Genomic DNA, 25,239 nt, shown 5'->3' with positions numbered 1-25,239 from the left:
TAATAAGGGGTTGTATTACTTCTGCTGTCTATTAAATGACATTAAGCCAAGGGAATGATGGGTTTCCAAGGCTGTAGGCCTTTATGCAGACTAACTCTCTGGATTTTAGTCTGGTAAAACTTTGTATGCAAGTTTTATTTACCTCTCATTCCCCTCCGATTCTGAATAAGCTGTAAGAAATGCCATAGTGTCTAGCTAACAAGCGCTTTGATCCAGAATCCTTGAGGCAGTAGTCAAAAAAACATACACACACACAGATGGTACACAGCCTCTACTATTAGACTCAATACTTGCAGAAAAATAAGCAGAAGGCTGCTGGAGGCAACACAAAAACACAGCCATGACTTTAAGGGTCTTTTGTCTCATTACAGAAAATGTTCTTTGAGACATCAACATGGACAGACGGTTACACAACGTGCTAAAGACAGACCTATTACGAATCCATACACAACGCTGAGTCAACGTGACATCGTGAAACAGTGGAAAAGCTCTTTGAAACAAGCATGTCAGACACATCGGAGAAACACTGGAGAACGTTTGCCTTTTTTTCACACTCGTCCAAATATGCCAAAGTCTGCAGACTAAACCCGAACGAGGTGAAGTATTTCTACTTGCTCTAAATTAGACACAATGTCCTATAAAGAAAGAAAAAACAACGAACCAAGATTCTATCTCTCAGGCACGCTATGTCAGGTGGGAACGAAAATAACGGCACAATTCCCACACTCGCACACAAAAGAGAGAGAGAGAGGGTCTTGGTGCATGACGTGTTGTGGTGTTCACTGGAATGTAGAGCTGAAACAACGAATCGAATTAATCGATTAAAATCGATTATTAAAATAGTTGTCAACTAATTTAGTCATCGATTCGTTGCTAAATAACTTTTATTTGCCGTAAGCGGCTCATTTCGTGCATATTTCAAATCTGCGGTGACCAAAGTGTGGCAGTAATGAGCCACCGGAGGTTTTACTCAGCCAGTACAACAGGAGAAGTAGCGAATAGCCAATAGCTGGCCTTGTTTTATGTCACGTGCTTCCCGAGCAGCGTCTCTGCAGCCATAGACATCATATGATGTCTATGTCTGCAGCATTCAGCGTGATGTGGGAGTACTTTACATTGAGCCTTTAAAAAAGAAGAGTAACCTGTAAACTCTGCACTACTGCACTGTTTAAGGGGACGTTCACATATCGCGTATTTTGCGCGCTCAAGTTCGTTATTTCCAACACCGCATCGAGTTAAAAACATTTAAACTTTTCAGAATGCCGCAAGCGCACCTCGGGTCATGTGACAAGAACTAACCAATCAGCTTCATCCTTTCCCGTAACAACGTTAAAAGCTCAGTCAAGATGAAAGGAACAGCTGATCATAGTTGTATATGGATTTCCATTTTGAAATAAATTTAGTAGCAGAGCTACTGCAAGCGATTTTTTTGAGCTGCAAATCCATTTATCCTTTGCTGAAATTTCCGCGTCTTCAAGGAGATAGCACGTCATGGTTGCTTAGCAAAGGCAGACGCCTCAGGGGCTTTGGAAAGAAGGAGAAAGCGGCGCGCCTAGCGTTTTCCACGCGTTTTTAGGCGCGATTTGTGAACTGCCCCTAAGACTTTCATTTGTGCAGATTCTCCAGTACAATGTTGTTTGCAAATGTTTAGTCGTAAAAGCTGATAACATTGCTTTTTAACAGTTAACATTTAAAGCTTTACAAACATGTTCTGTGATCAGTTTGTCGTTTACCAGTTCAAAATTCAGTCGTGCAGCCTAATTATGACTGAATGAGAGAGGTAAATGTAGATATTTGAAATGCACTTTTTTTTTTTTCTAAGTATTCACTGCTCTTTTTCACACAGCAGGTTTTTTGTGTGTGTCCTATTTTTTTTTCTGGACAACCTTCTGATGGATTTTACTTTAAATTGTGAGTTCCATTCAGGTTTCATGCCATTGGCACTTTTTTTGAAGGATTGTTTACAATTTCACAGCAAAAGCTATAAAGCTGTTTCCCAGTAAATAATAAAATACAATGCACTGCAATTTTATTCTGTTTTATCCTTATTCTTCGTGAAAATATGTTCTGAAAGATTCCTTAATAAGCTTTGTTCAGGGTGTTAAACTACTTTAGGAGCTCTAAGGACTGCTATGGTGAAAACATTATTTGAAATCTCCTTGTAAAATTTGCTAGAGTATGGGTCAGTGTTTTGATTGCAGAAGAGTTCGACAAAGGATTACTAACACAATAAAACAACTCCAGGTATATTTTTGATGAGGATATGACAGTGCAAAATGGTTAAAATCTCTTAAATATATGTTGAATGATAAAGACCATTTATTAATAATTTACTTGGGGAAAAAATGGAAAAAACTAAAATATAAGTACATAAACCGATTAATCGATTAATCGTAAAAATAATCGACAGATTAATCGATTATCAAAATAATCGTTAGTTGCAGCCCTACTGGAATGCCTCTTTCCAGAGGTGTAAAGAGTACCTGAAACCATACTGGAGTAAAAGTACCTTACAGAGAATATTACTCCATAACAACTTGAGTAAAAGTCTTAGAGTGTCTGTGTAACAAACATTCATAGGACGGGAAGGAGAAGGCGGGAACCAGGTACTTTCCCACAACTCTCAGCCCCACCCCTCTCATCACAATCTGATTTTGACAGTACTTAAGTATTTTACTAATATTAAATATAGGTTCAAAGATGCACAAATCAAAGAGACATGCCAGTGAAACTAAAAACTCTTGATTTACATTTACATTGAGTCATTTAGCAGACGCATTTATCCAAAGCGACAAATGAGGATAATAGAAGCAATCAAAAACTACAAAAGAGCAATGATAAACAAAAGTGCTATAACTTGGTTAAATGTGAGCCAAAAATCATCGCAATTAAAAGAACCAAAGATTAAAACACTTCAGTCTGTGTGCATTGGATTTAATACACGATTTTCACAGTTTGAGTTGAATTACTGACATAAATGAACTTTTCCACCACATTCTAATTTACTGAGGTGCACCTGTAGTACTTTAAGATGTCACTTCTTTTGTAGCAGACATAAACTGCTGCAGAAAAAGCCTGGTGCCACGTGAAATGTAATGTGTAATTGCAACACTCATTACAAATGTAGTAATGCAGATGCTACTTCAAAAATGTAGTGAAGTAGAGAGTAAACATTGCTAGTAGCTTTGATGCTCAGTAAAACTACAGAGTATCCAAAAAGATACTCAAGTACAATAATTAATTACATTTACTCAAATACTCTACACCTCTGCCCCTTTCAGGCGGTTTAGAGCTTGGCTGCTAATAAAGCCTATCACCGTGTTAGGCATCGGACACAGAACAGCTCAGCATTACCGCCACCGCCAACCGCACACATGTGCTGCGGGGACTCACGCTGTGCAGGGGGGTGGTAGATGATTTGGACACCGTGTGCTGGTACTAACTGTCCGTGACAACTGCTGAACAGTCGGCAATGTGGCTTGACTCATGATTGAGATGTTTGGTTGAGAGATCTGGCAGATCCGAGATATAAAACTGGAAAAAGCAGCAGATCAGTTCGATTTCTTGTGGTGAACAACAGAGTCATATTAGCAACAAGTCAGTGATTTAAGTTTCACAAACTTTAAATAGCCTACACGGTTTTGGCTCATGTATAAAGTTATAATTACAGTTCAATGAGAGTCAGACATTGTTTCAGTAACCACTTAGCAAGTTCATTCAGATAAGTATACCTCAGGTTTATTCAGACCAGCTCATAAGAGTCATTTAAATCATCAATCAGACAGTGCTTCTGCTTCCAGCAAATGGACTACACGGGTTGCACTGTATGTTTTTAATTTAGTAAAAAGACCCTGCTAATAAGAGTAAATTGCCATTAATTAGCAAAAGTAAAAACATTCAATTACGACTGCAAACTCATTCACAACTTGAGAAAAAACTCAACGACTTTACTCCTTTTGCTGTGTGATGAACATTCAGGAAACGCTGGCATAAATGCAATAGAACTTGCATAGAATAGTCGAAAATGCACAAAAAACAAGAAATGCAATTGTTCCTGTAATTTTGGCTCCTTTTTCAAAAAAGTTTATAGGAATGCAACTTCAAAAAGTCTCCAGATCCTCAAGTCAAATGCATTTCCAATTGGCATTCATGCCAATTTTCCAAAGACATGTCACACTAAACGGCTCATATATGATTAGTTGTGTGTTTGTGGGACCAGACCTCCACTGAGCGAGTGGGCAAGAAACGCAAAGCATCCCACAGCATGTGCGCGTCAGCGCTGACTCACAGGCATATGCGTGAGTGTATCTGTCATTCAGCTTTCACAAGAAGTGCGCCTTTTCCCTCCACTCTTATACCTTTTTGTCTCTCTCATGTGTTGGGTCCCTGACTCCCACACTATCTCCTAGCAACAAGACACTTTAGTGCTATAAATACACGCATAGCAGAGAGGGAAAAAAACTCAATACAATTAATCAATTAATGAAATCAAAACGCACAAGCTAAAATATCTAAAGTAAATTTGTTTCTAATCAACAGAGAGATTAAAGGGACAGTTTAACCAAATATTAAAATGTATTAATGTAGTTTTAAACTTGTATGACTTACTTTATTCTTTGAAACACTGAAGACTCTATTTAAAAAAAAAAACGTCTGTTTTTTTTTGTCCATGCAATGAGAGTCAGTGTGCTCCAAAGCTGTTTTTATGGACAAAACATTTTTCAAAATACCAAATTTTGTATTTTGCAGAAGTCAGTCAGTCTAAAGGTTTGAAAACACACGAATTGTATATAATTATATCAAATAAGTTTTTAATTTTACAATATATGAAGATGTCAAACTTTACATTTGTGGGTGACCTATCACTTTAAGTCTATTTATTGCTATTCCTAGGTGGTTGCTTAAAAATAAGTCTTTAATATTTTAATCAAAAATATTGAAAATGTTTACTATACCCAACACAATTTGACTGTAGCCAAATCTCTAACCAGCAACTATATCAGGGACGTTTGCCCTACAAAAAAATGAACGAGAAAGACAAAATTGGCAATATGGTGATGATAAACAGGTAGACGTCCTTTAATAAGAAGTAGGGACATAAAATAAACCCCAGATGAGGGCTAAACGTCAGACTCGGGGGAAGGCTGAGGAATGACTTTACAAGAAACCACTTTGAGGTACTTTCAAACAAACCAGTGTGCCATAATACACTTTTTTTCACATAAGACCACAAGCCCACAAGACAACTTAACGCGTGCACACAAACATACTCAATCGAAGCGCAATAACAGCTAAAACAGGCACGTCCCCTGGTGTCTGTGGGTTCTGCTGGGACTGCTGTTTCTCTGACTGTTACTGTCACTAATGGGTATGGAGTCAGGAGACCGCCAGACGAAATCCTCACTTGACAGGGCCCTGAACACACGCTTAGAAAAACAATATGACATAAGCCTTACATGATAGCACCTGTACTAACTGTACTGGAACAAACAAACAAACCGGCTGGCCAACATCTGACCGAGCATTACACAAAAGTTTGAGGAAATTGGACGCCAATATCTGCCTTGTAGGGGTGTAATGGTACACATATTCGTACCGAAAATTTCTGGTATGGGTCTTTCCGGTCAGTACGCATGTGTACCGAACAAATACAGCAGTGTTTTATCCACTGTACAAGTGGAACTTCATTGGAAACTTCAAGTTTTATATATTGTTACTCTTGACAAGAATCAGTGTCATCTTTCAAGTTATTTTTTTTTTTTCGGAAATTCAAACAATAGATTGCGTCTTGGCTAGGGCTGTGTGATATGGACAAAAAAAACTATCACGATTTTTTGATGAATTTTGCGATTTCGATTTTAATCACAATTTTGACACACACAGACATGCTTTACAGTCATAAATGCATTCAGTATAAGTTTTAAACATATTTCCAAAAGAAAACCAATGAGAGCTTTATCAAATGTCACTAGAACAGACTAAAAATAATCACTAAGATGTCAAACAAAGGATTTCTTTTTTCTTCTTTTTTTTGCCATGCATAGGTCATAGAGCTCACTGTAGCGGTGCCTCAGGTGTTATATGTTTTGCCCAATATATTTATTGCCTAAGGGTCACATGTACTCCATCTGCAGTAAGTTATAAGTACGCGGTTCAGAAGCAGCAACGAGAGTGCATTATTGTAACGCGAAAGCACATTAAAATCATGCGCGAGTGCGAATCTATCTGCTCGCACCAGTGATGCGCGGGTCAATGTATTAATAACCTGCACCTGACTGATGTTTTCAACTAACCCTCCCGCAACTCAGACCGAAAATAAATAAATAAATAAATAAAATATTGTACCCGACCCGCTTCCTGACCCGCATTTTTAAAAAGCAGTAAATGCTCATCGTAGCGTCATTGGGCCATAGGAACGTAGGCAAAAACTAACTAGGCAAAAAAAAAAATTTAAAACAAAACTAATATATTATAATTTTGTCAAGAATTATAAAAAAATCGTCAGTAAGCTCTTAATTTCTACTAAAATAGTCTAGTCTGGCTATGTCTATTTGTATGTTTCTGCAAGGTCAGCAGACATTGAGGCTCGGGTTTGTTCCGATCAGAGCTCGTGAGCGGAAAGCGCATTTCGGAATTTCCCGATCCACTCGCTCATTCCGTGGGGTCTCACTCAACCCAGAATGGCCTGCTGGTTCGAAAATATGCAAGGAGTCATTTTATTGTTTAGTAATAAACTGGTGTTTTCTGTGTTGCTGCAAAGATGAAGTTGACGATGCAGACTCGCCATGAACGCCAGAGAGAAATGCACATTTCATATGGATTACATCATCAGAGAGTAGCCCATTTATTTTGGTTTGAATATTTTCGTTTAAAAGTAGACTTTTTTTTTTAAATTCATAAACATACAGAATATAATACTTTGAATGTTAAAACATGTCCTCGGAGCTGTTTTTTGTTTGTTTATTGGCAGGTTATGGAGTCTCAGCATGTTTCAGCTAGAGTTAAATGCAGGGCCATTTGTTCAGTAAACCACTGTTATATATATATATATATATATTTTGTGTTTAGTCTTTTTCCCCTGCTTTACCAAAACCATACCGAACCGTGACGTCAAAACCAAGGTAGGTGCTGAACCGTCATGTTTGTATACCGTTACACCCCTACCGCCTCGGCATCATTCTTTTGCCATTTCTGTGCAAAACAGTCTCTAAAAACAGCACCTATTGCTGTTGTCTCTGTTTGTGATTAGCGTTCAGCTGCAACAGCTCTTTTTTATGGCAGAGCCATGACGCAAGTACGAAAAAGAAAACAAAAACGCCGTCCTCTGGTCTGTATTTAAAGGCTCAGAAATGTTTAGGGCCCCCACGCTCATTCGTTCTGTTTCTCTCCATCTCTCCCCCACTTCCCTCCCTTCCTCCTATTCTTTGTGGGCTCTATATTTAGGCAGAGGAAAAGGTCGTTCTCCATCTACTAATGATGATGGCGACAGAAAAAAAAGGGTACGAATGTGTGCCAGTGTGAATGTGTACAGGAGGAGTAATATAAAAGAACCACGAGCGGCTCTGCTGCCTAAATGTTCCACTTACAATCGACAATGTTAGTCTGCCTTGAAAAATACAGACGGCCGAATGATATGGGGCTACGTTGGCGTCCGTTCGACAGGTGGTTGCATTGAACCGAGCTGCGTAGAATGAGTCAATGTTGTTTTGTGGTAATGAGAACGTTCCCGACCAAAAATACAACAAAACCCTGCATGTTTGTGTGTCTCACATTCTCTCAGGGCGAAACGGATATCACCTTCTAATTTGCGTCAAGACGACTCATCTGGGTGATACCTGAAGGCTTGGTTTAGATGCACACAATCAGATGCTTTTCTGTCTGAAATATGCCTATTTATGATATATTCGATATTATGATACAATATTATCGGTACAAAATGAATCATTACCAAGAAAATCGTGATAATTAACACTTTTTCCGGCAGTTTTGTGCCCACTGTTTGTCACAGATTACAAGAGAGTGTCAAGACACAAGACAGAGCTATTTATAATAGCATCTCCAATTTAAACCTCAAGAATCAGAAATGCCAACATTGTTTGAGGTGTTATGATTCATTTCCAATAATCGTTGCTTTTCAACGGCCCGTTTAAAAGAATCACTGATTCAACTTTGTTTGAATCGTCACTCAAAAATATAAATGAACAAAAAACCTATTTAGGGAACAACAGTAAGAAGGCTTTAATGTTCTGCCCAGAATCAATTTTGTCAGCTCAATGCTCCCCCTTCCCCCACCCCCTAAATATTGGGGCAAATTGCACTCAGCAATAAGTAAATTTCTGTGGCATGGCAAACGACCTCGTATTAAGCTCACCACCATGCAGCGAGAAAGGCAGGCTGGTGGCCTGTCTCTCCCAAATTTTAAGTTCTATGAGTGGGCCTTCACACTTAGACCTCTTCTATCCTGGTTTCACCCTGATGCTCAAGTCTCTTGGCGAACTTTAGAGGAACGGATGATAGCTCCATATTCTTTTACTAATATTTTGTATGCAAAAATCTCACCCCATCAATGCCGTTTGAAATTTGGTCCCATGATTTCATATTTACTTTTGGTATGGAGGAGGGTGGAGAAATTGGCTGGTTGTTTTTCTATCTGGGACCCACACTTTCCAATATTTAACAATGAGAGATTGCTGATTGGCGGTTGTCATATTCGATTTCCTGATTGGGAAAAAAAAAACATTTGTACACTTGGGGATATTTATGGGGAGGCGGGGTTACTTACTTTTCAAAATATTTGCATCAAGCATGGTATACCACGTACCTCCTTTTTCTTTTATTTGCAGTTGAGATCGACTCTAAAAAGCAACGGTGCCCCCTTACAAGCTCCGCTCACATCACATCCAATTCGAAAATTGTTTTACTCTGTCGGGAGCACTAGGGGTTTTGTATCAAGACTCTATTGGCTCTTGCTGCGATATGCTTATAGACCTCTGGCGTTGGACACAGTGTGGAGGAGAGATGTTCCAGATTTGTCACCCGCATTTGATTGGGATAAAGTGTGGATCAATATAGGTTTATCATCCAGAAACCCTGATCACCAGCAAATTCATTATAATTTTGTACATAGGGTTTATTTCACCCCTAGGAAGCTTCATTTAATGAAGGTTATTGACGATCCTACTTGTACTTTCTGTTCTGCTAAAGTGACTGGCAGTTACTTTCACATGTTCTGGGAATGTTCCCCAGTGGCTGAATTTTGGAAGATGATTGCCTTTAACCTCTCTAAGTTATTTAAGATTAGACTGCCTTGTACGCCTGCTACACTTATTTTGAATGATTTGTCAAAGTTGGGATTGACACTGGACAAGAAAAGAGCATTGTTGGCTGGACTTACAGCTGCTAAAAAACTACTTGCCACACGCTGGAAACCTCCACACTCACTCTGCTTTCGAGCTTGGCTTTTAATGTATTTGGATATTGTTTACTTGGAGTTGTCAATAGCTAGAGTCCACGGTGCCAAAGAGTCAGCAATAGAGGCTTGGCACTCTTTGCTGACCACTCTCCGTGGGCTTTAGATTTAATCTGCGAGTGAGATATGGGGATCGGGATCCAAGGGGCGGGTGGGTTCCACATGGGATTTTACTTATTTTTATTTTATTTTGTTTCTTTTTATTATTATTATCATTATTATTTTTTTTTTCTTTTTTTTTTTTTTTTTTTCTTTTTTTTTTTTTTTTTTTTTATTATGTTAATTATGCTTCATTATATATGCTTATGTATAGACATGTATGTAAATGGATGTATTTATACATTTATATTCTATTTCTGTGAAGCATGTCTGTATGTTTTTCCCTAAAGGAAAAAATAAATAAAAATTTGATAAAAAAAAAACAGTAAGAAGGCTTTCACTGACTTTTCAACAAAGGCTGTTTGGTCAAACTCAAGGTTCTTTTGATTGAGAAAAAAAACAAAAACTTTTGAACCATTAACAAAAATAGATCAAACTTAAGATGAACTGCCATTAATATTAACAAAATTGGCAGAAAATAAATAAATAAAATCATTTAAATATCAGTTGTTGTTTTTTAAAGCTGTATTAATGGCCATTCACACCAAGGACGATAACTATAACGATAACTATTATTATTTATATAATAATTGCTCTAATTCTTTGAGACTAGGCTGCAGAGAAGCAAAATCATTGTAATCTGATGAACGATACGAATATTGCCAGCCAATAAGAATCCTTCAAACTTTAAAGAGCTTGAGCATTAAAAGCAGAAAGAATATCAACCATTGGTGTGGATGCTAAAATAGAAATTGTTAAGAGTTCATATTTCTAGTCATAGTCTTAGTGTGAATGGACGTTTACATGGGAAAATGTTTTCCACCGGGGCTGGTGCCAGAGCCCAATTAGGAATACAAATCATAAAAAATCCTGAGCCAGAGCCCAGATCCTGGTTCCGAAATGTCCACAAAACCTTGCTGGTCTCGAAGTGCAGTTTGTAAGGAGTTTGAAAGGAGCCATTTGGCGTGCATCAGCGCTGCACAGACCGATCTACATATAAAAAAATCAAAGTATCCCAAGAGCAGACAACTCTTTATTCTTTTGAAATACTCTCATTGTACACGAGCGCATTGCGAACAAGCCAATATTTAAAAGCCGTCAAGAGTTAAAGTAAATAAACAACATTAACAACAAATTTTAAAAAGTTAAATATGTCGCTCTTCTTCCACAAAAAGATAACAAGAGATTCTGTTCACAGGTTGGTGACGTCGAGGGTTCTGCTCCCTGCCAGTGGAAACGTGAGCCGGTTCTGAACGAGCGCCAGTCTTGGCTGAGCACCGGTTCCAGCTCTGGCACCAGCCCCATTGGAAAGCGGTAACAGACAGAGATAGGGGAGGATATGAAGAGAGCGAGCCAACAGACACCCAGGTTGAGAGGAGAGGATCAACCGCTATGCACTCTTACATAACGCACCGTGTGTGTATTTGTCTACCCACAACACAGTCATGCATCTTCTTGCCAACCCTGATGGTAAAGGTTCAGGGTTGTTGCCCCTAACAGGCATTTAAATGCCTCCACTTTATCTCTATAACCCCCAAAGCACTGATGAATTCGAGCCACTGGTGCGGCGCTAACCGGAGAAGGTGTGCTGATGCTCTGCTTGTTGATCTCTAGTTACCTACTGAAGGTCAGGCCAACGGTCTGAGTTTCTTGAGGACACTGACGAGACTGAAAAAGGCAGAGAAACTGTCTGACAGTGGATGAATGATACATACATTCAGCCATCCAATGAAATTTGCTTACACAATTGACTTCAATAAGTTATACTGCATTGAAGCCGGCTCAGATAATTGCTACAACCAGTTTATATGCTTCCAAATGAATTTCATATATTTTCCATCTATGCTAATAAAGTGCCGTCGCCACAGCACAAAGGTTTACAATTGCACTAGGTTGCAAAAGGGATGCTAGTTTAATATATAATAAAGTAGGCTTTATTATGCATTAATATTAAAGTTATATTGTTACTCCAAAAACGTTTTTAACTGCAACAATTCACCAAATATGATGTCAATATCACTTCAACATCAATGCACAGGCCAAGGTCCAGTAAATAATGAACAGCATGTTTGCCAGGTAAACACTTCGACAGTTTTAATTTAGGATTTGTTTGTCGACACACCATACAACTAACACATTTGACTGAACAACAATAATACTTCAACTGTAAATAAGTCAAGGTTGACTGATCACAGCAGACTATTTCCATGAATGCCATCGCTGAAGTTTACAGATGCATGACTACATGCAAATTGAAAAGCACTGACAGAACTGGCATCAGCAACAGGTTTACACAGATAGCGGCATCTTTAGAATAAAGGAAAGCTAATTCATAGTTGACAGAGTGAAACGCCACAGACATAATAAACAAGTGATAAAAGATAAGTATTTTAATACTACAGCATTCTAACTAAATAAATAAAAAATAAAACATTAATAATTGACTATTATTTTAAGAAAAAAAAATTAAATGGTAAATACATTAAATGCATTTAAACAAATTATGAATCACAACATATGTACAGTATAAATAAAATTTAACAGTGCTATTAGTATATTTAAAGATTTTAATAATAATAATTATACAATTATAATTACAATAATAATAATACAGTAATCAAATATAAAAATATGGGAAATGAGCATGCACAATAAAAATACCCAATTTTGACCAAAATGAATGAATGAAGAGGATAATAACAAATATGAAACCAACATATGATTCCTTCCTATTTGTTTTTTTCATACATTGCAAAAACATTTTTACATTAAACCCCATTTTTAAACTATTTAAATGCAAAAAAAAAAAAAAAAGATTTTTCCACACACAAGCATTGACTCCACTACTCCAACATTATGAAAATAATGCAACGAGCAACCTGTGCCAACAGTATAGTCAAAATACAGATAATCTGTCTCCTTGATCTAAAGTGTGTGATATTGTGCACTTGGACAGGTGTTTTGGGAACAGTTTAACCCAAATATGAGAGAACCGAGGGCAAAAGGGATCAAGTGTTTTAATATGTTTGCACGCGTGTTGTCCTCTGCAGTAAGTGAGGCTCTAGGTCATTTTGCCACCCATGTCACACCGTGAGGGTATTTCCCACCCAAGCAGAGACTTAAGAGCGCCTTGTGTCCCGAACACCATCGCCAAGGAGAAGCCATTAGCTATGTCTAATACTTTCACAGCTGCGGCTCTGTAAGCTAAACATCTAGTAGCTGTTATTTTCATGTCTACAATCTTCATGTCAACACCAGAGAGACCAAAAACTCCAGTTACCGGCACACAGCGGTGGAGACAGTGCTCCAGATGTCCGGGACACCGCAGCGCGACGGCCAACTCTGCCCAGACAGAAACCAGACGCGTCACAGGGGAGTTCCTCGTAGGGATATGATTAAATCAACCATAAATGGTCAGGCAGGGCAAGTTTCTGGGCCAATTTTCCTGCTATGTGAGGACTGCCGAGCATGAGGAGCAGCCTGCGACGGCCGCCTGCCAAACAATCGTTACCAACAGGCCTGTGCAGGTCTCCTGAGTCGCGTGTGCACTCACTAACCAGGCCTGCAACTACCACCAAAACCTTTCTGAAACATTAGCTTGCAGTGCACCTCATATGGCACATGAAAACTTGGCTGAAAAGCATGTTTTTGGGTTCAATATGCAAGATGAACATAATACCTGCATTTTTAAACTTCTGAAGAGGACTATACTCTTCTGCAGGTTTTGTTCCAAAACTTGGCCAATATTTACATTTTTTTAAGCTGGCATGAAACATGAACTGAATTATCCCATCCTGGAAAAACCAAGGAGTTAGATGCACAAAAGTTCAGTGTCAATCAAACACTAATTGTGGATTTACTACTGAAAGCAAATGTGCAAGGGTATAAAAATGTTGTTTGACACTGCTCACAGAGCTGCTAATAAGAAATATTTTCTCATAAGAAAAAAATAAAATAAAATAAAATAAAACGTAAATGAAATTCAATCATATTCACTAAATGAAGTAACACAGAACTGGAATATTATGTAAAATGGAATTGAAATATAATTGGAAAAACTGAAACTAAAATACATGCCTCTGAAACTAATTAAAATAATGTCATTTATGAAATGTTTAAACAATTTATCTTCAGCATATTAAATGCTAAAACTAATATAATTAACTAAAACAGACAAACCAAAAAACTGCTAAAACTAAACCAACACCAATGCCTAAAAAATGAACAGAGAGAACTATAACAGTTTTAATCTATAATGGCTAAAAACCTTTATATTATTAAAGATTTTTAAATGAAAAACTATAACAAGTTATCCTAATCAAGTTATAAATCATTAATCAAGTTAGTTACATTACAGCTAATACAAAATAATCAGTTAATTTTCCAAGGCAGTAAAGATAAAGTATGTGTGGTCCATTGGTCACTTATTCAATGCCAGCCTCCATCTATTAAAATGTCCTTCATACAAGTCTGCCTTTAACTATTTGCCTATACTTGACACAATCTCTTAAGAGTTCAAATGGTCATTGGCTACTCGATAGGAAATGTAAATTCTCCTTTCATGTGAAATATTAAAAAGCATAATTTACCAGTGCAAAAAAACAAAATAAAAACAAAGCCAAAGTAGAAAACAGCAATTCCTTTAGTTGACTGGTAATGTGGAATTGATACAATTCAATCTTAAAAGTCTCCCAACCATCATGTTCTCTTCAGCAGAGTGTTAAATCACACACTCCAGTGGCCTTCGCTCAGGCAGCAGAGCAAAAGTCATTAGAACCACCGAGGTTGCAAGGGTGATAGTGGCATTAGGTTTTATCAGCCAGGTGTGGACTTCTAATATCTTATCAGAGTAAAGCTCTCATCCTGGCTTTATCTCCTGCTGGGAGCCACTTCTACATGAACTTTTAACCGATTTCTTTTCCTTCCCCCACTTCAGTTTGCACTTAGTCATGGGCAGAAAAGATCAATCAAAGTAAAACCGGTGCAGATCGGCTTGATTTCTCAGGTTCCAGATACCAGTTCTAGATAAGGAAACCCCCAAAAACTGATAAAACACCAATGCCACAAAGTAAAATCTAGATGTTTTTAATGCTGCCTCTGCATAGGTATATGCTCTTCAAAGTTGAAATTAACTTTTCACCAAGTTTACCAAAATGATGTCATCAATTACTCATCCAAACCTGAGGAAAGGAGGAGGACATTCTGAAGAATGGTTGACTTGCATTGTTTGGATAAAAAAAGTAGGAACTGCCACTAGAGGGCACACTACCAAAACAATGGTTTGATGATGCTAAGGAGCGTGGAATGATGGGATTTGTTGTCTTCTACCCAACCGCTGACGGCCATTAATCAGACGGTAAGATAAATCATGGATTTAACGCAAGTTCTTCGATTTGCACAAGTAGATTACATACAAAGTCAATGCTAAGACGCGATCAGACTATGGATCAGACGCGTCCTCGCGCGGGTCTAGAGATACGATGCCCCGCGTTTGGCGTATATGCCCCATAATACTAATCTTGTTGATCGTTATAATAGCATACATTCTCTGTAAAGATACGAATCAAAACAACTCACCTGTCGAGTAAACACAAGCGAGATCAGCATCTCTTTCCAGTTGAAGTTTGTCGCGAAGCTACTTCCGCATTTATCCACGACACTGTTGTCATGTGGTTTCTATGTCAGTAAAGGCGGTAACAAAAGGGTAACTAACATCATTGACAGGCGACTGCACTGCCCCATGCCACTGTTTAGAATGGGAATTTTCTCATGATTTACAAGTAGTTGAAAACATTAGAGATGATTGTTAGTAATCAGCTGGACAAAATAAATAGCATTAGCCTAGTGGATTTTGGATATTTTATTGCAAATATCTTACAAATTGTACCTTTAAACCTAAAATAGTCCAAACCAGAGAGATTGTGCATGATAATGCTGACGACTTGAGGGAAACTAAAGCGGACCTCACCCTCCTGGTCTTCAAGGGCAGGAGGAAGTCAGCCAGAATGAATCTGGCTACGATCTTAAAGCTCAGCGTTTTCTCCTTGATGCTCCAAGCTCACTCAGAGCAGCTAATTTTAACTGCCATCACGCAGCCTGTGCCAGATCATACAGGGTTGGGCAGGAGCGACCAGGAGGACTCTTCTCCAAAGTTGCCGAAAACAGCAACACAAACTTAAACTGACTTAGTGGAGAAATAAACATGGTGTTTGCCTGTCTCGCCCAGTCACTGCGCTCCCTGTTATTGGTCTGTTCAGAAGACAGCTTACTAAATTCTCTACGATGTTCCCTCCCAGTTGTGGGCTTTGATTCTGATTCTTCCTCGTCCAGTTGTCGGAGATCACTGTTCTATTACTGGCATTTCCACGTGGCTGCAACTGGCGACAGATGCCATACCTAGCCCTTGCAGCAGCGCAAAGCTGTGTAAGTTTCTGTCATGCTGAAAAAACGAGGCGTATTCGCTGGTGAACCCTGCAATTTCTATGATGCTGAAAACAGGATTTAAGACAATTCTCCAGTAACAACGTCTAAAAGATAGCATTTAACACAAAGCTCTGCAACTTGTTGCAGCATGTTTGAAGACGTTCTCAGTTGATGTCCCCATTGTGAGATTTACCTGTGGATTGGGGGATGGGGGCAGGAACTCAACTGATATGCAAAATCGGTTGAGTTAGCTAATGTTGACTCAAAGATACCAAAAAATAGTTGCCATAACAGCGTTATTCAAACCTTGAGTGCTGCATCTGAAGTAACTGGTGGAGCCAGCACTGAAATAAACCTAAGCTTGTGTTTTGCCAATGATCCAATGTCTGATAACGTGAAATGACAACATGATTGTCTGATTTCAAGCCCTTGCACCCTGCTGAGAGCTGTGATTGGTCCACATCAACTGCAAGAAAGCACCATTTAACCCAAAGGATGGCCGGGAGACAGTCATCTGGGCCCCAGGTGATTCTCTAGATTGTATGTGTGTGTGACCTGGCTGAGAAGTGTGTGCGTGTTGTGGAATGTCTAAAGAAAAGTGAACGAGTTTGAAAGTGTGGCAGACAGGAGACTTGGTGTCTGAATATCTCCATGGGGACCCTGGAGGCAACACTCAGTGTGTTCAACCTCCCCCATTAACGACCAACCACAGCAGGCAATGATTATGACTTGCATCTCACCTTTAAAGTCAACAAGAATTGGCATTTAATTCCAATTTTAATTGAAAAAAAATATTAATATTGAAACTGCTTAAAAGTAAGGTCTGAAAATACACTTTAAAGAGTTTTAAAACCATTTTTAACATGATACACCATCTTAAAAATGCAACACTTAGAAGATGCATTTACGGATGGTACATTTTCATGCAAAATTAGCATGGATTTTTGTCAAATTTAAAATAAAGAAAAACTCTGATTGGATGACGATCGACTAGTCCTATCTAATAACTTAAATTAAAAAAAATGTATGAAAAACTTTCTTAAAAAAAAAAAATAGTGTACTGATTAAGCACATTAAAACCAGTGGTGTATATTAAGAAAGTAAATGGAAGTCAATTTTTTATTTCACATTTACTTTAATTCCACTTTCCACCTCCATATCAGGGTGTAGTATTACGTAGTTTCCTAGACACTATTTTGTAGAGTACCACAACAACTACAAAATGCTGCGCATTTAACGCTGATACCCCCCATCTGGAAAGAAGGTTGAAATAAAAAAAGAATTAAGAACGAGCAAGAACATACTATCACAAAAGAGATCAAGAGCATGATGGAGTGGAAAAAGAGGTGGCGGTGTGGGGCCAAGAACGAGAAGTCAATAGATTGCCTCTTTTCAAGTTCTGTGTTGTGGTTAAGTCTCTAGACTCAGTCTTCACTTTCATTTTCCTCCAAAGAAAAATGCACAGACACACACACACACACACACACACACAGTTGCTGACGGCACACGCCACGGCTCCAGCTGTGGGATTAGAAAGCCGTCGCCACGGTCGCTCCCTGCAGTACCAAAAACCTCGCCAATCCCCTCCCTCACTGCTAATGGGTCTTTCATTTACAAGCTTTCCATTAGGGCACAGACATCAGGCCTCCACAAACTATGCACAGCCACATGTCAGTCACTGCCACTAGCTCTTGATGAAGTTACAATTAGGCTGAATGTCCCATTGAGGTCGACATGACTTTATAGGTCGTTCTACTCTAAACCACACGCTTGAAAGGTCTGGAAATCACCTAAGAACCACGAGACATCAGAATCCCACCGAAAACATTTGGTTCGCAAATAATTTCAACTGCTAATACTCTAATTTCCACTGTTCTGCAAAAGTGGCTGAAAGTTCCACCACCACATTCAGTGGCCTACACTGAATCGGAAAGCCATTGACAGGTTCTGAAAATACTCCATCTTCCCACGCAGACCTCCGTGACTCAGATCAGGAGCCCAGATCGAACCTGCGAGAGCCTTATGTAGTATCAATCATGATCACTTACTCTCTTCCTCTCTGTATCTCTATTCCAAGCCATGCTGCACTAACACTGGATTCTGCCTGCAAAAATAAATTGGTTGCATAAAAATAAAAGTGGGAGCGAGTCAAAGTGGCGTCACCACAAAGATGGCAGCTCAAGGGACGGAGAGAGCACACAACTGTGAGAATTAGGAACGTGTGTGTGCCGCCTCCTTGAGCGTAGGCTGGTGTGTGTGTGTGTGTGTGTGTGTGTAATGCAACACAGACAGCAGCCATTATAGTGGAATGTGGGGGGTCTGGGCCCCACTAATAAACTATGTGCTCCACACACACAGCTCACAAAACACACACTTCAACCATGATTTCTTGTCTTCATTACAACCAGATTACGGGAATGGGGTGCGCCACTGTCACAAATTCACCCTGATTTATATTTGTCACAAACATAATAGTTTAAATGATAGAATCTAGAGTCAGTCTTAAGGCCCGTTCACACCAAAAATGAGAACTATAAAGATAACGATATTAGCGTCCACACTAGGGCTGGGATAAACGATTATTTTTTAAACGATTAATCTAGCGATTATTTTTTCGATGCATCGATTAATCTAACGATTAATTTTTCAGACTGATTTGATTTCGATTATCTCCCCATTAATTGACTACTAACAATTTATACATGTTGATTTACATATCTGAATGAAAAAAACATCAATTCCTTAACATTGCAATATATGTTTATTGCTCTTAAAATTACAAAATAAAAGACTGACTAAGAATGCATTACTTTGCACTTGTATAGAGCATAGCATTCAATAAAACCTTGAAGCCTTGAAAACACGTAGCTTAATGAAACAAGCTTACTGAACACATAGGGCCTAGCTTACTGAAAAAAGAAGTTCTTTCAGATGAAAATATCAACAACTTGATGTCTAGTATTCAATAAAAAAGGTCACCCAAAATACTTGTTTAGAGCAATTGAAAGAATACAGTATGTAAATGTAAACTTGAGGGCTTTAAGCTAATACAGAGAGTGCTTTTACAAAAAAAAAAAAAAAAATTTACAGTGGGAGCCAGCAGCCTGTCATGGAGAAAAAAAATCTCTGAATGCTCCACGTGAAACTTTGGCGTTCCGCCCTTTTTCTATCGTGTTTAATGATTTTGATTAATATGCACAAGGGAGGGAGAGAGCAAGAAGCGCTCGTGTTGTTTGAAGACTGTGAGTGCGCGCGCAGCCGGGGCTCTCTCTCGTACACGCCCTGTCACTGTCACTCACCGATCAAATAAGGCTTTGAAAGCCGCCAAAAAAAAAGATCAATGCAGAAAAACCCCTGGATTGGTTATATAACGTTGGACAGAATGTTGATCCGGCCATCGCGTATATTCAGCGCACATAAGGTAAACGTTTTGCAAACGTTTTTTAGAGAAATAAAAACAGGTCGACGAATCGATGCGCATATTTTGCGTCTACGTATTTTTTGCGTCGACGTCATCGATGACCTCGACGCGTTGTCCCAGCCCTAGTCCACACGACTGGAACGATATCATCGGTCTACTTCGAGCGCACGCGCATCTGCCGCTTTAGATACTCGAGCTCGTGATAGCAAGATGAATTCTGATTGGCTGTCAATATTTTATCGTTCAACAACTGAAAAAAAAATAGTTCTGGAAGTGATTCCAACTATATCGTTTCTCTGTGCCTTTATCGCTATAGTTGTGGTGTGGACTCTGCTATTCTTTAATATTGAGAACCATTTTTAGAACTATATCTTTAACTTTATAGTTATCGTCCTTGGTGTGAACGGGCCTTTAGAATTTGTTCAAAGCAGTTCACTTGAATGGGGACAGTATTTTGAAAACTGTGACAAAACTATAAGCTGCATATTTAAAGAATTTTCAATTTACAGTTACTCTGGAAAGCAAAGTTCACTGCAAGCACTGTGCATTAAAAACAAATCTAGAAAAACAAATAGAAACAACTGAACGAAGCACAACAGTAGCGTCTGAGAGAGTTTTACAATGCAAACTAACCCTAACCGCCAAACCAGAATGTTAACTGAAATACAATAACTGATTGAAATATTAAAAGAAAATTTGACTAGTCAGTTGTTGGATGATCAGTCATCCATTCATACTCATGCATACCAACAAAAAACCCTACATTTTTTATGACTATCATTGAAAACACAGTATTTAAAAGGCACAAATATATAAAAAAAAAAAACATAAAACAGATTTGCAAACACGCATCATTTTTAACTTGTTTATTGAAATGAACAATCCAAAAAAAATGATATGCTTCAACAGATAGGAAACTGATTTACTACACTTTATATGAGAGAGAGTTTAGACGAGTGTGTTTGATTACTTGACAAAATTTGTTTCCCAGCACTGGAGTGTGCAATATGACATGACATAAAAACCTGATTTGTGGCATTTGTGACGCCAACAAATATTCCCAAACTAGTAACCCAGGAATTAATTTTTTCAACTCTCGAATGCTCGCTAACACTTCACAACTTTCCTCACCATAAGCCTGGGCACGAATGGGAACGCTCTTGAAAATGTCAGGGAAAATATACACATCTCAAACTCACAAATTGTTACACGAGCGTGACCACACACACACACACACCGAAAGGACAGCCAAAGCCACATGCTCACACAGGCAAACACACACAGGGGGGAAAACTGTCAGCCACAGTCTCGACAAAACCTCAGAGTTCCCACCAAACCGTGGTCTCCACTAGACACAACACTACACAAGTCGGTTGAGCTCAGACCTCAGTTAGCAACCTGCTTGGCACAAAGATCCAGCGTGCACGCCATTAGATTCACGGACACCTGAGTTCTGAAATGCAGATTAAAGAAAGGTGTGCCGACAGATGACAAAGCGACACCTGAACCCTACACCACCTGTGTACTATAAAGAAACAGAAGTCACAAGAGATGAGCGCGCCGTTACAAACTGCATTGCTCATCATAAGATCAACCATGAATCTAAAAAAAAAAACTAGCTTGAATCCGACAGAAAGCTATTGATCTGAGATTAGACAGGAAAACAAATGAGACTGACTCAAGAAAGATAAAAAGAGAAGATATTTCAAGCCCTTTTGAACTGAGATGATTTAGGTCACTGTGATTGAATCCATCTTTAGATGCCGGAAAATGCCTTGCACAAACCCAACATGATGTCCAATGACAACCGGCACTCATCACAAGTTTTCCTACTACATATTACAGTCTGTATTTTAAGCAGAAGATTTAGGACAGAGTTCTGGCAGAAGCCATCCTTATTCAAAGGAAAGATAATAACTCATGCTTCTATTTAATGGGAAAAACAAGTTTAAAGATGTGACAAGGAAGCTGAGATCTAAGCTTCTCTTCTGCTCGGATAATTCTCTAAATATTCTGAAATGAAGCTCAAGTTTTAAGAAGAAAGTAAATGTGTCACCATAGGTCAAATCGTAGTATACGAGTCTCGCTGTGTGACTGGGTTAGATGTTTGTCTATACGGTTTCCAGGAAAAAAACACAGGCCAGGAAACACAGCCAATCTGCCGAGCCACATAAAACACACCAACCAATCGCATGCACACTTCCTGAGCAACTCTAGACAGGGTAAGTCTAACAAGTAAGCAGGCCTGATTACATATGCTAACTCCAAAAGCAAGACCTGTTGTCTAAAAAGAATCCAAACATTTAAAACAAAGAAACTATTTAAATCCTCCATACTAGATGGTTTGTTATGGAAAAGCTGCATTTACAAACTGAAGGGTTTGGGGTGAATTCGGAGAGGAAAAAATAAAAAAGTAAAAAAATAAAAGAGCAAAAAACAATAATAATATGCAACAACATCCAAATAGTAAAAAGAAATACCCATGGCACGCTCTTGCCAATACCTTGCAGCAAATCAGAAATTAAACACCAACACCTAAGCTCAGCCCAACCTGACCCAGACCGTCCTTTAAAAAATAATGGCACCCACCGCCACCCTCCCAAAGCACTGGCTAATTGCCCATGTGGGTCCCTTAAACTTCATACGCTGAAAGAGACAACAGAGAGCCCAGTTCCAGATGTGAGACCCACATGTGGCAAACTGTTGATATAATGAATAACGCAATTGGAAAAAAGGCACCAAAAATAGGCCACTTATTGGCCCACAAGGCAGACAGACAGATATCGTGCTTAGCTGGGCAAGAGTTTACGGCCAAACAAGAGTGCCAAAGTGCAAATAACTGATGCAACAGTGTATCTTTTTGCATAAACCCTAGTAAGAAGCACACTGTAACTTCAACAGCAGATTTAATACAAAATAAATTTATTTTCCTGTGATCCAAGCCAAATTCTGCGACAAAACTCACATGTGATCACAGCAGTGCGGGAGTGACTTCATCCCAACACAATACAATTAACCAGCAAGTAAAACAGCTGGTTTAGGTGACTCTTTAATCCCTTAGGTGTCAAAGTAGCTATTCAAAAGAAAGAGGCCGATCTCATCGCTCCAACACAAAGCCTAGGTGACCCGGGCGGGGAATAGCTAGCCTAAAAGGAACAATTTGACATGGCACAAAGATTAACTGTACAACTCATTTCCGCTTGTAGAAACTCTTTTCTCCTTCTGTTTATTTTCCTGTCTTATCTTAAAATAAAGGGTTGGGTGATGGATAAAATCAATCCCGGCATATGGCCTACCTGAGCTACATGTTGGGTATTTTTACCTGCAATGGACTTCACATGCAGGGAATCTTAAAGAAATGCTCTGGATCAATGAAAACTACTTGGAGCAGACACTTTGTGAGTTCTGCTACCTTAAAAACCCCACTCTGTTTGGAGTTGACATGAGTTAGTAAGTGTGCGCAAAACCCCACCTCTGCACGCCTACACGAAAACGCAGACTTGCGTCCCAGACACGACGCACAACATGGAAAACTTCTACCATACTATAAGAAGGCTTACTTTATACTGCAGACCAAATGAGGGGGAGGACGAATGGAAGAATTAGCTAATGGGTTAATGCATAAGACCACGACTCCAGCGTTGGTGGAGCTCAGACACCCAGCTGAGACTGAACTGACATGAGCTGGCAGCATTTCTACATACACCCAGATGAATATTCAACAGGTTATTATGAACCAAGCGGTCGTAAGGCACAGATTACAGTGCGAGACTACTTTTAGATAACATACACAAGTGGGACATTACAACTACTCAGATGAGTTGGTATAAAAACTGGCATCAACTCACTTTCTTTATCTAGCAGTAACATGAAGTGAACTCAAGGTTCATATCTGTGACGTGTTGTTGTTTATATTACAATTACTTACTGCAAAACTAAAAATCTTACTTTCCTGCCCATTTAAGGGTTACAGAAAAGTGGTTTTAGCTCATCAAACAACCAGATCAAGCAGGTAAAAGTGATTGTCAGCTTATCCGAAATGAGCCTCCAAACAAAGTAAACAAAAAAAAAGCAGGAGTTACTTAACGACCTGGAGTCATATGACAGTCAGCTTTACATTTTTAGACACAAGACCCCATAAACGAACCAAACACAACAGTAGACACAAATCAAGGGTAAATGTCTAGTGTAAGATCCTCCAGCTCACACAGAGAGGCGCTGTGATGGGATGCCACTTTCTCAGGGCCAAATGGCTGAAAGTTGCTCGCAAATGGTGGATGCCATACTGGATCAACACAAGCGCTTAAAAGCCCCTTTAAACACTTTTACATTTCTCATATAAAGTTTAATGCATCTGGAAGCGTGACAAACACGTTTAACGTGAATAGGGTCTAAAACAGACGTGACTGTCCAAGTCAAAAAGTTGTGAGAATTTGTGTAATCTAAAATATCGATTTTCCCTCTAAAAGCAAACTTTTTCGGGTTAACGAACAAGTCAGAATGACAGATACACACATATATAAATCATACAATATGGAAGTGATCTGTATAGCCTGCATAAAACAGACCCAAACTCATTAAAAATAACTTTGGCAACTAGTTTTTAACTTTACAATGCCTTCCTAACAACAATATATAACATTGTGACGTTTAATATTTATCTGATTTACGTCTGTTCGCAAAGAAAGTCGCTTAAAATACAAATATTATAAACAAATCTAATCCGAAACGGAATTAGCGGGCTGCATATACCCAGTGAAACTCCTGGGTATATGCAACTCTCTAAAAATACGTTTCTGGCATGTTGAGTTTCTTTTAACAGTCATCTAAAGTTGGATTATACCGATCTATTGTTGTTGTTGTTGTTGTGTGGGAAAACGTACCCGTGTCGCCCGGGGTCTTCATGTTGGAGAGTTTAGCCGCTTCGTTAGCAGTCGTGCTAACTGAGAAAGAGAGCGAGTTAGAAAGAGAGAGAGAGAGAGAGAGAGAGAGAGAGAGAGAGAGAGATGAAATTAACTCCTTCCTCTTGACGAGCTCAGGATCGCACACACAACTCCTCTGTAAACTTTTCCTCCTCAAATCCAGCCCCTTCACCCGTCCTCCCCCGGTTTGTTTGGAGTTTTCTCGTTTTGTTTTTCCTCCCCAGCGTGGAGGACGCTCGCCGCTGCCTTGTGGCCGGACAGACTCGCTCTTTAACGGTCAGATGTCGGAGCGCGTCGTGCCGATGGAAGAGCACCGTGTCCGCGCTGAACTCCTGATTACTTTATATACGCTGCGAAGTCGCATATTCAAGGCTTCTCGCTGAAACACGAGGCGAAGCCGACAAAATCAAAACAACGGAGGAGGCAGATAAGCCCGATCCACTTTTCTCCCTCTCTTTCCACGGACTTTTTCTTTTTCCACTCACTCCTTGCAACTCTCTCTCTCTCCCCCCGTCTGCCCCCTCCCTCCTCCTCCTCTTCTTCTTCTATCGGGGTGTCGTGTTTCGTTCTTCCAGCCACACGGGGCCGCCCACGCTAAGCGGGGGAGGGTGGGGCGGAGAGGGCGAGTAGCCACGCCCACTCGCCATTTGTGCCGGGGCTGGCGTCACTGCGGCGTTTCTGTGGAGACCGCCAACGCCGTCCGAATCTTGGCCGACACAGCAAGGTGACGATGACATGTTGTCCCACAGAAACACACCGAAAACCAATAAAATCTGCCCTCAGTTGTGGTCTCACGTTCCTCAAAGTTGACACTGCTAAAAACTAGCTTTGTATTAAGGCTTGTTGTGTTACTCAGTGAATAATGGCTTACACAGAGACTGAAAATTTGTTTTTATTTAACCTTT

The 25,239-nt window shown here is 39.4% G+C and overlaps 1 protein-coding gene across 5 annotated transcripts in view; it reads right to left on the bottom strand.

The window, feature by feature from the left end:
• LOC132103951 (ETS domain-containing transcription factor ERF-like) overlaps window positions 1-24,871 on the bottom strand; it is a 32,055-nt gene extending 7,184 nt beyond the window's left edge. For 2 of the 5 annotated variants that reach the window (XM_059509060.1, XM_059509063.1), the window contains exons 1-2: window positions 24,412-24,871; window positions 24,296-24,377 (exon numbers count right to left, since the gene is read on the bottom strand). In XM_059509060.1, coding sequence (XP_059365043.1) covers window positions 24,296-24,317 — 22 coding nt within the window. In that variant the 5' untranslated portion in view covers window positions 24,318-24,377; window positions 24,412-24,871. Of the gene's footprint in view, window positions 1-24,295 lie in introns of all 5 variants that reach the window. The other 3 variants (XM_059509062.1, XM_059509058.1, XM_059509059.1) reach the window with 3 other exon arrangements.
• Window positions 24,872-25,239: the final 368 nt, after the last annotated feature.

Source organism: Carassius carassius, chromosome 25, assembly GCF_963082965.1.
Source record: "Carassius carassius chromosome 25, fCarCar2.1, whole genome shotgun sequence".
NCBI classification, from domain to species: Eukaryota; Metazoa; Chordata; class Actinopteri; order Cypriniformes; family Cyprinidae; genus Carassius; species Carassius carassius.
Note: the sequence above shows the minus strand (reverse complement) of the source record. Positions and strands in the feature narration are given on the sequence as shown.